The following is a 14,412-nucleotide window of genomic DNA, read 5'->3' as shown; positions in this document are numbered from 1 at the left end:
TTTGATTTCTCTGGATTTGGATTTGGATTTTCTCTGATACCTGTGCTTGATTAAAGGGATTGTTAACCCCTGAAAAGCTGCCTTTCCTTTTAGAGAACCAGATCAAAGAACCGGTGCTAGCAGCCCCTTCTCCCCCCCCCACCCCCTGTCCCATGCATGTTGGAGAAATTACTATTACACATGAGGGAATGGGTCATTGACAGTGCTGCCATTAGCTACAGTGATGTCACAAGGAGACAGTTGGTTTTGTGGTGGGAGTTGAGGGGAAATGAGCTTTGTTTGGGATATCCAGGTAGCAATGTCCTACAGGAATCTGGACATATGGGTTTGGGATGCGAGAAGAATATCAGGGTTCAGTAGATAGATTTGAGAGACATTTAAATAGAAGATACGGTTGAATCACGGGATGAACATGATTGCCTCTTTCATACAATTTGCTATACTACAAAATAGAACGCAATATTCATCTATCTTATTCTTCCTTCCCAGAGTGCAAATTCTTGGAAAACAAAGACTTGTCTTGTTCAGCTCTGTATATGATCATGCTGAATGGAATTAATACAAAGAAATGAAAATAATCTTGTCAAAGTTATTTATGAAATCAGTTTTAAGTTAGGAATATAATTCTATTTGCCTGATATCTAATTCATGGAATCCATTTGACCAGACTATCATGAAGTTATTGTTTGATGGCCACCAAAATGTCATAAAATTGAATTTCAAAGGATTTGCTTTTTGGAAATATTGCATTCATCACTCTTTTAAGGAAAGTAAAGAGGTAGCAACTTTTTTGGTTGTCTGTATGTGAACCTTTTTGAATTATGAGAAAATATTTAAGGACATTCTAGCTCCAAAACCCTTCATTCATCAAACGCTTATTAAATTCCTACCATATATAAAGCACTCTAGTGGACACAGAGGATGCAAAGGCAGAAACAAAGCCATTCCTGCCTTCAGAGCACATGTTCTATCAAGTATGAAATTCAACTTACAAGTCACTGGTGTGGCACGGATATGGCATGGCTTGTACTTGTATTGGTGGTGTCAATGTATCGAGTCCAGTTTGCACCAAAATGATGGCTCTTTCAATCATGTCTTGCAGAGGAACAAAAATGTGATTGTATTTGAACCCATCAGCTGGAAGAGTTTGGGGATGGAATTTCCACAAAGGGTTTTTGACTAAATCTGTCCTCATACTGTACAGAACACTGGTTCTAATTGTATAGATGAAGTGATGTGGAAGATCAACAAAATCTGGTCCATGGCTCTTGCTGGTTAAGGAACTGTTGAATATAATGCCTAATAGAAGAAAAAAGAAAAGTATTCAGTTCTTTTGACGGGTCACTCAAAGTCTAGAACTGATATCAGATAAGGAAATTTTTTTCTTATGTAAAAGAACTTGTGAATTTTTGTGTCTTTTTTTCAAAGTAATTATCTTATTGAATTAGGTAAAATTCTACCTAAAATTAGGTAGAATTTCTTCCTATAAAAGATAGATGTCATCAAAGCAAAGGTATCTTTCAGCGTATTGATCAAATAGGCTTTAAATATGTACACACATCATGGAGTCACTGGGTTTTGCCAATGAGATAACACTGAAAGGAAATCAATGAAATATAGAGCCAACCCAAAGTTGAAAAGACAAAAGCACTGAATACTAAATTTACTTGAATAACTACAAACTAACAGATGATGATGAATCAGCCATGGTCTCATATTTTGCATGGTCTAGTATACCAGTAAGCCACAATGAAAATAAAGAACTGGTTGAAAAATTGCAAGGATCACTCTGCACCTCAGGACAAATAATTTCTCATGTGTGATGTGAAAACATAAAAGATGTCTCACAGTCAGTGACACCAAATCCAGTGAATAGGATTAAGGATCAAGCTGATGGAAAGATCATTAGTTCTTATTACTTTCTCTGTGGGGTGAAAGAACAAGGCATATCTTCTCATCAAAGCATTGCGTTTTTCTTCTGTTTTATTTTCTCCTTTCTCTTGAAGGCATTTTTCACTTCTCTCTACACCATTGTAAGATATTTTAAGAAAGAGATATGCAAAATGGTAATATATCCAAACTTATATCTCCCAAATAACAGCTGTTCTCCAGAATTACTTACTAGCCAATAAATTGTTTTGTTGTATGAGCCCATGAGCTTCTCTCTCCAGCATTTCCACAGACTCCAGGGGCTGGAAGCGACTTAGAAGTACACAGGATGAAATGTTTACCATGATTTGAGCCAAGGAATGAAACTGTTCAACCTTTGAGCGATTAAACATCTTGCCCAACATCCCAGCTGAGAGAAGTAAACAAATTAGAACGTATTATCTAGTTGGGTCAAACCCTTGTTATTGCCTAGATTCATAGAATAAGATGCTATAGCACTAGGCAAGGCCTTTAAGGTCATTTAACCCAACCCCTTTATGCTACTGAAAAAGAAACCCATTTGACCCCATTTGATGTTTTCTTGGCAACAACCATTTCCTTCTCCTGCTCATTTTATAAGTGAGGAAACCGAGGCAAACAGGGTTAAGTGATTTGTGCAGGGACACAAAGCCAGTAAATATCTGAGGTCAGATTTGAACTCAAGAAGATGAGTCTTCCTGTCTCCTGGTCCAGCACTCTATCTACTGCATGGCCTCACCGCCTATCAACATCAATTAACATTCTTTTTTTAAATTTTTTCTCTAATTTTTCTTTTAAGTATATGCAGATAATTTTGTTTATAGTAAAAATCTTGGCTAGGCATGCCCAGAGCTTGGGCTCTTCTGCACAGGCTTTTTAACAGGGTAACATGATCAGGAGAATGCTTTGGACATTATCTAGATATAAGTGTAGTGGGAGCACAACAGTAAAGATTTCCTCCTATCTCCTTACTGAGTTGAGGGTCCTTTGACACACATAGGGATATCAAGATTTTAGTTAATTTGTTGGATAACAAATTGAGGCTGTAAAAAAAGATCTGAAAGTATGGATATTTGTACAAATCTAACAAGATAAAAGGTAACTGAGATGAAATTTAGAATTCTGAACTGAGGAAAAAAGAAGTCAATGGTATAATGAAATTCCCAGAATCTAGCTTTTTTTTCTTTTTTTCCCTGATGTGGAAGATCTCCTGTGAAATTCTAAAATGAGTCTATTTCTGTATAACATATGCAAAAACAAACTTACCATAGTTCTGTAGCTTTTCAGTGAGTTTCTCCACATCAATCTGCAATTGGCTTTCTACAAAGTTTTCGATAAATGTATTTCTCAGGGCTTCCTAAAATGAGAAATTTAATTTTTAATAGAAAGTACCTAAAATATTTTCTTTTCCTATAAATTAAAAGCTGGAATTTATACATGGAGTTTCCTCAATGTATTCTCCAACTGATATTAATGCTGTTGGTGACTGTCCTTTCTGCTTAAAGAGCACCAGTGACACCTCAGGGTGATGCCTTGATTCGTATAAATTGGATTGAACAGAGGCAGAGTTGCACAAAGTTATCGCTCTCACTCTCTCTTCCAAAGTCATCAAAGTCCAGTGGCAAAAAAAAAAAAAGAAGTCAAGATGACTAGCGATGGCCTGGGACACAGTGGATGACTTTTGCCCCTTTGATGTCTGATCAAGCTCTAAGTGTTCCATAGTGTCTGCTTTAGTTGACTTCGTGGACACTGGAACAAATTATCCCCTTTCACCCATTCCATTCAGGGAAGGATGCTTGGGGTACACATCCCCTGACCCCTCGGTTATCCTCAATTTGGTTTAGCCTGTCTGCTGAGATTGTTTACTGGGCTGCTGCTTATGTTACAGCTTCTTAGACCCACAGGTGAGAGCTGAGTTCACACAAAAGGTGAATGGACAGCCCTAGAAAGGGCTCAGCAAATCCTCACACCATAGCTGCTAGAGCTCCTTGAACACCCTGTACATCCCACGCGTTGCTGCTGTGTATGTGTGTACATACACGTATCCATATATACATTCATTACACATATACTTATATGCACATATGTGTGTGTGTGTGTGTAGCCTGTCTATTTTATTTAGAGAACTGTATTTAGAGAAGCATCTACTTTGCAGAGTTGTTCTGAGGACAAAATGAAATAATCCACCTAATTTATACTGGCTCCCATTCCTTATAAATAGGCAGAAAAGCTGAAAATCAAAGTAACAGAGTCAAGTTGGAATTTATCAAATTTTAATCCTGAGAATTCATACCAATGATCCCTTCCACAGATGAGCTACTTAAAACAAAATGATTCCAATTATTTGAAAATCACCAATAAGAATGTCTCTCCAGCACTATAGATTTCCATGAGACATAATGTTCAAAAGATCATACATCTAGAACTTGGAGGAACCTTAGAAGTCACCTACTCTGAAAGACTTCATTTGCAGATAAGACAATAGACACTCTAAGAGGGAAAATGACTCTTCCAAGGTGACACACATGGTAAATAGAAGAGCTAAAAGATGCAAAACTAGTTCCCCTGATACCAGCTCCAGTGCTCTTTCCACTGTACCACACTGCATACTTTATTTCTTTTCCAAAGACCACGTTAACAATTCCGACATTCCTCAGCTTATACCTCTGCACACAAAATGAATGACAGCTAACCTGAAGTTGGTTGATCATTTGAGCATTTCCACCATTCTGAAAGATACCAGACATTTTCAGCATGGCTTCCAAAACAATCTTCAACTTATCCACAAAGACAAAGGTGTAATTTGCCTGCAAACAAAGCATAGTCTTAGAGAGAGGATCAACTCCAAAGATACAAACCATGCCTCAGGAAATCTTAGGAGATTCTTATGTATCTATAGAGAAATAGGACATAAATAATTATCATTGAAAATTGGCCTATCATATCTGTGTCAAAATCCAGTTCAATTCAAGAATTATTTATTAAGTACTTACTATGTAAAATACTAAGCCTCAAATTAGGAATAACAAGATATAAAAATAATACAGCTTCTGCCCCAACTCAAGATGATTATCATTCAATAGAGGTGAGTGATATGCACAAAAATAAGTGTGATGAAAGGTAAATTTAAAAGAGATAAAAGCAACATCTTTGATGAAAGGGAATCCATCCAACTGGTAATACCTGGCAATTATCATGGAAGAATTTCACCTGAGATGAGCCTTGAAAGAAGAGAATTTCAGCACATAGAGATGAAGAAAGAGTTTGTTGTTCTTCAGTAGTTTCAGTTGTGTCCAACTCTTCATGACCCCATTTGGGGATATTCTTGGCTAAGATATTGCAATGGTTTCCCTCCCCAGCTCATTTTACAGATGAGGAACTGAGGCAAACAGGGTTAAATGACTTGCCCACAATCACACAGCTATTAAGTAGCAGAGGTAAGATTGGAACACGTGAAAATGAGTCTTCCTGATTTCCAGTGCTCTATCCACTGAGCCACCTAGCTGCTCTTGAATCAAAGTCGAATTTGTTGTTGTTTACTCATATCTGACTCTTTGTGACCCCATATGGCAAAGATGCTGGAGTGATTTGCCATTTTCTTCTTCTTGTCATTTTTCAGATGTGGAAACTGAGGCAAACAGGGTTAGGTGACTTGCCCAGAGTCACAATGCTAGTGTCTAGAGGTCAGATTTGAACTCAGGAAGATGAGTTGTTCTGACTCCAGGTCTGGTATTCTATCTGCTGCACCACCAAGCTGCCTAGAGGAGGAGTGCATTTCAGGAATGAAGAGGATGAATGACCTGAAAAGCATGCAGGGAGACTAAAAAGACAAGTTCAGGGAACAACTAGTAGTCCAACTGAAGGGAAGTGGCAGGAAAATGAATTGGAGGCAGATTATTGGGGGTCTTAAATATCAAATTAAGACTTTTTATTTTATCCTTCTAGCAATAGAGGACCGCTGAAGGTTTCCAGGCAATTTATGGTGAGTGAGAAAGTATCTGAGTGTAGTTGTCTGACATAATCAGAACTTAGCATTAGAAAGATTATTTTAGGCAATTTTGATAAAGAGATAGGTTAGAAAATTGAGACATGGTTTCCAGGGATAACAATGGAACGAATATAGCTCTGTGTGTGTGTGTGTGTGTGTGTGTGTACACATATAGGATATATGAGAAGTCCTCTAACATTCCTCTGAAGGTATAAGTAACAGTAGAGGAAGAACTGTATAGAACAGTAAAGGAAGAACTGTTTTCTTTAATTTTAAAAGAAATCCTTAAAAAATATATATATACCCTAAGCCTTAAAGGGAAGGCACTTATGACTGAAGTTGATACAAGCAGTAGGTAAGACTGTCAAAGTGACAAACTAAGGTTTATCTACTCAGATAACCTAAATAAATAAATGGATAGATGGATGGATGGATGGATAAATAAATATTAATAAATAGATAGACAAACTACTCAGAAGACCCTCCTCCCTTTAAAATGAGCAAGACATACTGAGGTAAGTCAGTTCTTGGAGGGAGAGTAGATTATCACTATGTGGGATCAATATACCTGTAACTTTTTAATAGTAAGCAAATTAGGAATTTAAAGAGGATAGTCCTTACTCAATCAGAATCCATGTATTGATGGGTCCTTTCAAATATAACCAGCTATCTCTCTCGCTTTTCCCCTTTTACATCTACCACCCTCCTGTCTACTCTTTACTGTTACCTCTACCAAATTTCTGCCTTCACGCCTACCTCCCTATGAACATTTAGAAAGATGTCCCTGACTGGTCTCTCTGGTGTCACTCTGTTGCTATCGCTGTCTTCACCTGCTGCATTTACTAACCTCTTCTGCATTTCTCTTCTTTGGGGTATTTCAAGAGCAAATAATCTCTTCAATTCTGTTTTTTCTTTCTAAAAAATATTTCAAACTCTTCTTTATTATTGAACTTCATCCTTTTTTTTCCCATGTATGATTAAGCTCAGATCTGCAGGGAAAGTCACCCTGGGCTGCATCCTGAGCTCTGTTGTCCTTTGAACACATTCCATTCCCACTTATATTTTTTAGTAGATGCAGAATATTCTTGTGTTACTCAAAGGTCTTTTACTTTTTATTTGAAATTGTTTCTCCTGATCACTTGCAGAACTGATTGATTCTGAATTGCATTGTTAAATTCGACCACTATGTCAGAAATGTGCAACTTTGAATTTTCTCTGGAGCCAATCTGTGAATTCTTTCAACAGAAATTTCATATGAAGTAGTTAAGTATGAGTTAGTTTGAGAAAGAGGGTACTAGTATTTGGTAGGGAATCAGGAAACGTTTTATATAGAAGATAGTGCTTGAGCTGTGATAATCTTAATCCTAAGGGTAGGAAGAGGGTCTTTTATATCTTTCTATTCCCTAAATCACCAAGTAGTAGACATAGCTGGCTGAATAGGGACCCAGTTGGCTGAATGGGGACCCAGCTAGCTGGGTAACTCAATTCCTCCTCTCCTGTTTGCCTCCCCCTCTCCTCCCCTCCCCTTCCCCAAAACCTTAAACCTACTGCACTCTGAAACTGGGACACCAATGGGCCCCTGCCTAAGGGCTCCTCTGGACCCTCCTGGCTTTAGAGTGATTATTAATAGTAACTGTTGCTATTTCCCACCCAGCCTGATGTCTTTCTTTTCCTTCCCCTCATTAAAGGGGCCATGCCCTGGCTACTTCTTGAACAGGCCTATTCAATGAATGGGCATTACCTCACACTAAGCTAGTACCTGCAAAGACCTTGGTCTAAAGGGTCCAAGGTCTCCCAGTGCATCCTGGATCATCTCCAGTCATCCTGATGAATATCTGGTCACTGGATTCAGATGGCTCTGGAGGAGAAGTGAGGCTGGTGACCTGCATAGCCCTCCCTCAGTCAAAACAAAGTCAAGTGCAAGTCATGTCAGCATTTCTCTGACAGCATGGTCTTCTTCCGCAACGAAAGACAAATACATATTGGTGAACCCAAGTACTAGAGAGCAAAAGATAAGCTAACATAGTCTAGAATAACTCATGCAATCATCTTCAGACAGTTTGAAAATTCGGAACAATAGTTCACATCTAGCTCAAGTGGCCAGGAGATACCACCACCCCAAGTCCTTCACCATCCCATGCACATGAAAGAAGGCTATTGGGATTCTCCAGTGTATTCAACTATTAACTGAGGACCAGGCCACCTGGTGCACTATGAAGCTCATGCCTTATCTCCCAGAGGAAGTACTTTCATGGCAGACTTGGCCAGGCATTTATTTACCCCTGGGAATCACAGAACTACCTGGTATAGACCTCTTTCAGAGTGAGAAAAGATCTCGTATATCAATGCATATAAGGCTTACCAGAACTCCAGGGTAATAGCTAACAGGCGGTAAGGTTACAAAGTAGCTTATATACTGTACATTATCTCATTTGTTCTTCAGAGTAAACACTATGATTGTATCCATTGAATAGACAAAGAAACTGAGGCTAAATCCAGGATCATACATGGGAAGTGCCTAACTTGGCAACATTTGAATGTGCATGATAAGATTATAGTTTTAGAGTGGGAAGAGACCTCAGAGATCACCTAAACCAGCCCTTTCATTTTACACAACCAAGGACATTAAAGGGACTTGACAAGGTCATATAGTAAGCTATAAGAGACAGGATTTGAATACCAGTCCTCTTTCTATGGTACTCTGCTGTCTTCCTGACTCTGTGGTCACAGTCCCATAATCCTTGGCAGTAGATTGCATATTTCCCACAGTCCTTGAACCTCAAGGAAACAGATAACAACTGTTCATCAACCTCACATAAATCAGCATTTAAGTTTTCTTCCTGGTCTATAATAAGATACTATCTGACCTTAATACTGTTTTGTTACTTACACATATTGAGAGGGAAGCAGGAGAGAGAAACTGAGGTACATATCATTGAACATTATCCATTTCTACAATAACTTGAAAGAAAAAGGGACTATCATACCACTTTGATAAAAGAGCAAAAGTTTTAGCAAAACAGAATCAATTTAAATAGTTTTGATGCTTTGCTAATGAAAAATAAATGCAGTTTATTGTTTACCTTCAGTATCTTTTCTCATGATTTGTACGAGCTAAGAATGTGTGCATGCGTGTGCATGTTTGTGTGTGTGTGTGTAATCACCATGGAGCTACCAGAGGGATGTTTGTGAAACAGAAGAAAGCTCAGTTACTTAAGGCCACTGACCCCTCATCTTGAAGGCAGGACCCATGTTAGGTAAAAGAAGGTAATGGCAGAGAATAGGATGCAGAATAACAAGCCAGGAATTCCACCACCAACTCAAATGCTCAGTTGCTATATAAATTTTGACAAATTATTCTTTATGCCTTTGGTCATATCACAAGTGATGGAAGAGACCAGGAATAGAAATGAGATCACTGGTTCCCAAGGGGTGTCTAAAGACTAAATTATTGTAATTTCAAGTGATTCAGTCTTCACATTGAATGTATTTGCCAACATATGAGACTACCTTTTTTTCCTCACAATAGGCATACAGAACAAACCTGCCATATGACTTCATCCTCCAAGTCTACCTTGATAATACAGCAGCTTCTTTTTGTTTTCTAATAAAGCCATCTGTTTAGTGATAATTGAGTGAGTCTGACATCTATTTTTATAAGCTATCTTGAAGCTCCATAAGTTGATGGAGGTCTTTCCAAGCAGACTAAGGCAGCACATCTATTGTACTGACAATCCATGATAAAGCCATTGTGAAACATCAACAGTTTTCAAAAGAAAAAAAGGAAAACCAATGTTCAGATGAAACAGTTGTAATAATTCCAATGTGTTTGCTTTATTAACCAAATGATCTACTAATAAAGACTGGATATGAAAATCTTGATTGATCATTTTATAGCAATCACGGATTCTTCTCCTGGTTCAGATGTGGTAGATGATAAAACTTGATATTATGAATAGTTTGTTCAGTATAAAAACAAGCCTATCTTGTATCCACAAAACCATACCCCTCCAAATACTTATTTAGTTCAATTCAACAGGTATTTTTAAAGCACTAATTATGTGCAAAGCCTTTGTAGGTCCTGGGCATTTAGAGACAAATATGAAAACTGTTTCGGCTCTCAAAGAGTTTATATTCTACTGAGGGAAATGACATGTTTACAGATAAATAAATATATTTGTGGAGAGAAGGAGTTCTGGACCTCTGCTAGCACTTGTAAGCTCCTGAAAAAGAAGCCCCTTCTGATACAGGTGGGCACATGCTCTGTGAATTATATAATCTGAAAGGTTTGCCAAGGATAGTGAGAAGTGACTTGTACAGAATCACACGGAGGGTTTTGTGATTCCAAGACCAGTTCTCTATACAATACATCATTCTGTCACTGTAATAAAAATTATATGTAAAATAATAAAAGTTATTTCAAAAGAGAGTGCTAATAAATGGGGGCAAGAGGAGAGGTGTGTCAGGAAAGGTTTCATGAAGTCTTGGTGCTTGAACTGGAGATGAAAGTAAGCAATCCGGTCACAGAGGTGCAGGGGCAGAAGGAGATGGAATGTCATGGAAGGGTGACAGTCATTGGGCCATTTGGTTTGGAACAGAGTATACAAGGGGAAATAATTAGAAATATCTGGAAAAAATACTTTGGAACTTGATGTGTGGGGCTTTAAATGCCAACTGGAAGTATTTAAAGTTTAATCTAGAGATACTAGAAATCCACTGAAGCCTGCAAGTCATTATTCTAGGGGTCACTGAAATATAAAATATAATATAATTTGCAGGCATTTTGCTTCATCTTTAGCAAAAAAAAAAAAACAAGGAACAGAACCATGGCATAAGAGAAAAAATACTGTACTAGAAGACATCAGATCTAGGTTCTAGTCTCTCCCTCCAATGGCTGAATGACTTTGGCCTGAACGATGACTCTCTAGAGGTTTTCAAATCAAGGATGAATGACCAATTGTGATGGATGTCATGAAAGGGGATTCCTGTAAAAATGTGGGTTGTACTGGATGACTTTTGAGATCCTTTCCATCTCTGAGATTCTGTGAGTTGACATCATCTGTAAAATTAGCATGTTACTTTACCTACCTCAAAACCAAAAGATGAGGTCCTTTCTAGTTCTAAAATAGGCAACATTTAGGAAATTTATGATGATACCTGGATCTTTTGATAACTAAATGCATGCAATTCAATACTTCTTGAGAGGTGGTGTGGTACACCAGAAAGAGCATACCTAGAGAGTCAGAGGTCCTTTGCTATTTGTTGGTTTTGTGAAACTGGGCAAGTCACAACCTCTTTGAATCTCAGTCTCCTCATCTCTAATATTATGTCACAGGCATGTTATAAGGTAAGATGTGGTTTATTGTTTTTGTTCTACAATCTACAATTTCACAGGTATAGGTACCACTACCAAGTGCACATCAACCTGATACACTTGTGCAGTCAATCTTTGTGAGTTCTTGTTATCAAAAACATTTTTTTCTTTTTTTGGAAACTAACCTTTGTAAGCTTAACTACACCAGGCTAGCTCTCAATAACAGTTGACGACCAGACCAACACTTATAACCTTTCCAGCTTGGTCACTCTGGCTCTCATTGATTGGTCAACAAGAGATCCCAGGTCAAGCCCTACTTGGTTATTGTTTAGGCCCTTTTGACTGACTCAAAGTGAATATAAACAGCAATTGTTTCTATTTGACCAAAAACCCTGAAGGTCTTCCCCTCCCAAATTCATTTTTTTTTTTTTTTGTTTTTGACTAGGTAAAGAGACCATTCTCTGCCTCATTTATTACCTAACCTTAATCACTGAATGGCCATTGCCTCAGTGAAGTTGAGACCTGTGAAAGACCATAGCATTAAAAGGTCAAGGTCTCCTATTGCATCCAGAGCCATCTCCAGTCATCCTGATCTATGTCTCATCACTGGGTTCAGATGGCTCTGGAGAAAAAAGTGAGGTCAGTGTCTTTGCACAGTCCTATCTTGCTTAAATCCAATTTACTTGCAAGTCATAACATCACTTCCCTGATATCATGGTCCTCTTGGAGAAGGAAGAAAGGACAAACAAAAGCAAGGACCTGTTTAATCAATAAAGCCTAATAGAAGGGAATCCAATTGACAGTGGATATGGCTCCATTTCTTTAAATGATGAACAAAATCAGGGTCATATTTGAGTGGGTCAAATATTGCCATGGGAAAAATATCTGCCAGTACCAAAATTAGAGTAGGCCAATGATATAGAGGAGTTCTGTCACTATGCTTTTTGCTATATGTGTGTGTGTGTGTGTGTGTGTGTGTAACTCAAAGTTAGACAATCATTGGGTGAAAGTCAAAAATACTATAATAACTATTATACTTCTCAATGTCATTCATTTTGTTAAGTACAACATATTGTTACCCCCCCCAAAAAAAACTCTGTAAATTTCAAACAAATTTAAATCAATTCAAGAATGACTGCAGATAAGACTTTACATTTAAATTTGCCCTAAATGTGTTTTTATTGACTCTAATTTTTAAAGTAAAATAATATTCATTTATGATAGATAAAGATATGGTTTAAGCAGAAAAATCTCCTGACAGCTAAAATTGATATAAGTAAAAACAACAGAGATACCTTAAGAAATAGAAACATAAAATAAAATGTCCAAAATCAGAAAAGCAATTCATTATGTTCATCAGTGGAATTTACAGGTATTGCTATAAAAGTTCTCTGTATAAGTGCTTTACCTACATATAATGTGAAACACAAATGAAACGACATCTTAAAAATGAACATGCAAAATATGCTGACAAAACGAGCGTATTTCCAGAAAAAAACAGAATTTTTACAAGCAAAATTAAACTTTAAAAAACGTCTGTAATACTAAAGGGATTATTTGTACCTCAAAAAGTTATTTACAGAATTACTAAATACGAAAAGCTTCATTCAATAGTATAATTGATGGTTGTAGCTAGATCCATTGACATTAAAAGATGCTTCCTGAATTGTAGGCAAAGCACTTTCAAATCATTCCACTTGCAAACACTCAGATGAAAATTACCCATCTGTCTGAAGACCTTTCTAATCAATTAACTGAGAAACTAAAACCTTATTGTTCATTGTAAAAAGATGAGACAACAGATGTAGTTAAAGATGTTCATCTGATTACATATGTATGATTTGTTGTTGAAGGTGATATTAGCAAAGATCTGATACTTTGCAAACCTGTTGACGGCAATGTCACATTGAGAGAAATTTTCAATGTAATTGATGAATATTTTAAATGAAAATGACAGTGAGGGAGAAGTATTAGATCTGCACTGCTCATTCTCTTCCCTCAAAGGTCTCATACACTCTCACTGCTACATCTAGCCCCTGTAAGTTATATGATTCCTTCATTCACATAAATCATTACCTCTCTCCTAAGCTCCAGTTCCACATTTCTGATTGCTGACTGAATATTCCCACTTCAATGTCACAGTAATAAGGATACAAAGGTGCCTTAAAGGTTGAGTTGCCCTTTCCCTGGTTCATCCTCTAAAGGTACCCTAAAGTTTCTTGATACAAAGGTACCCTAAGGGTTAAGTTGCTCTTTCCCTGGTGCTTTAAAGTCTCCCCTTACCTTAGAATACCATAAAACTTTGCCCTTATCCTGGATCATAAATTCATTGTCTCCCCTCATCCTAGGTCATAAAGATTCCCCTGTCTCCCTTATCTTGTGACATCCATCTTTCTCATCCTGTTCCTAAATCTCCAACCCCCATTAGAAACCCTCAAATTACATTATCATCCTACAGGCTGTGTAGATAAGTCTGGTCCTTTTCCTATATCACTGCCTTTGTTTAGCTTCTGGCTAAATCTCAGGTCCATGCGCTTTTGCATCAATGAAGTTTCCTTTAGCTACAGAGAAGGTCTAAGTGACTTCTTTCAAATGGAAACCAGCTCTCCCATCTCTCTTCAAGCCTACGGTCCATGAAGTCATGAAGAGTTGGATGTGACTTAACAACTAAACAACAACAAATTTGAATTGAATCTAGCCCAGCTCTCCCAGTCTCCTTTAATAAATAAAGAAGCTGAAATCGAGGGAGAAGTGGTGGACAGAAGTGACACAAATAAGAAATAGCTCAACCAAAACTTAAACCTAGCCCTTATGATTCCAAATCCATTATCTTTGTAACTCTACCAACCTGTCTCTCATACTTCGTAAAGTGTCTCTGGGATTATGTCATTTCTATACACAAAGATCTTCAATGGTTCTAGGGACACAAAGACAAAATTAAACAATTCATACCTGAAAGCCAGTTTGGCTGGACAGTGGGTTATAGGAAGTAGAGTAATGAGCATTTAAATGTATATTAATGTATATTTAATTAAAAGAATTGAATTGAATACTCAGTAATCTTATTTGTAATACTATAATAATAGAGCCTACCCACCCCAGTGCCAAGCAAATTGTTGGTGCTTAATAAATGCTAGGGTTAGGTTTACAGACTTCCCAGGCCACGACCCTATTAAAGAATTCATCCATTACCACTACTTGA

General features: G+C 37.5%; 1 protein-coding gene across 1 annotated transcript in view; it reads right to left on the bottom strand.

Annotated features, from left to right (window-relative positions):
• Positions 1-14,412, bottom strand: part of ABCA13 (ATP binding cassette subfamily A member 13) — a 371,167-nt gene that overhangs the window by 290,889 nt on the left and 65,866 nt on the right. The window contains exons 14-17 of the mRNA XM_072598129.1: positions 4,602-4,715; positions 3,175-3,265; positions 2,123-2,299; positions 993-1,299 (exon numbers count right to left, since the gene is read on the bottom strand). Coding sequence (XP_072454230.1) covers positions 993-1,299; positions 2,123-2,299; positions 3,175-3,265; positions 4,602-4,715 — 689 coding nt within the window. The remainder of the gene's footprint in view (positions 1-992; positions 1,300-2,122; positions 2,300-3,174; positions 3,266-4,601; positions 4,716-14,412) is intronic.

This window comes from Notamacropus eugenii, chromosome 3 (genome assembly GCF_028372415.1).
Source record: "Notamacropus eugenii isolate mMacEug1 chromosome 3, mMacEug1.pri_v2, whole genome shotgun sequence".
In the NCBI taxonomy this organism is placed as follows: domain Eukaryota; kingdom Metazoa; phylum Chordata; class Mammalia; order Diprotodontia; family Macropodidae; genus Notamacropus; species Notamacropus eugenii.
This window is presented reverse-complemented; position numbering and strand designations above follow the sequence as displayed.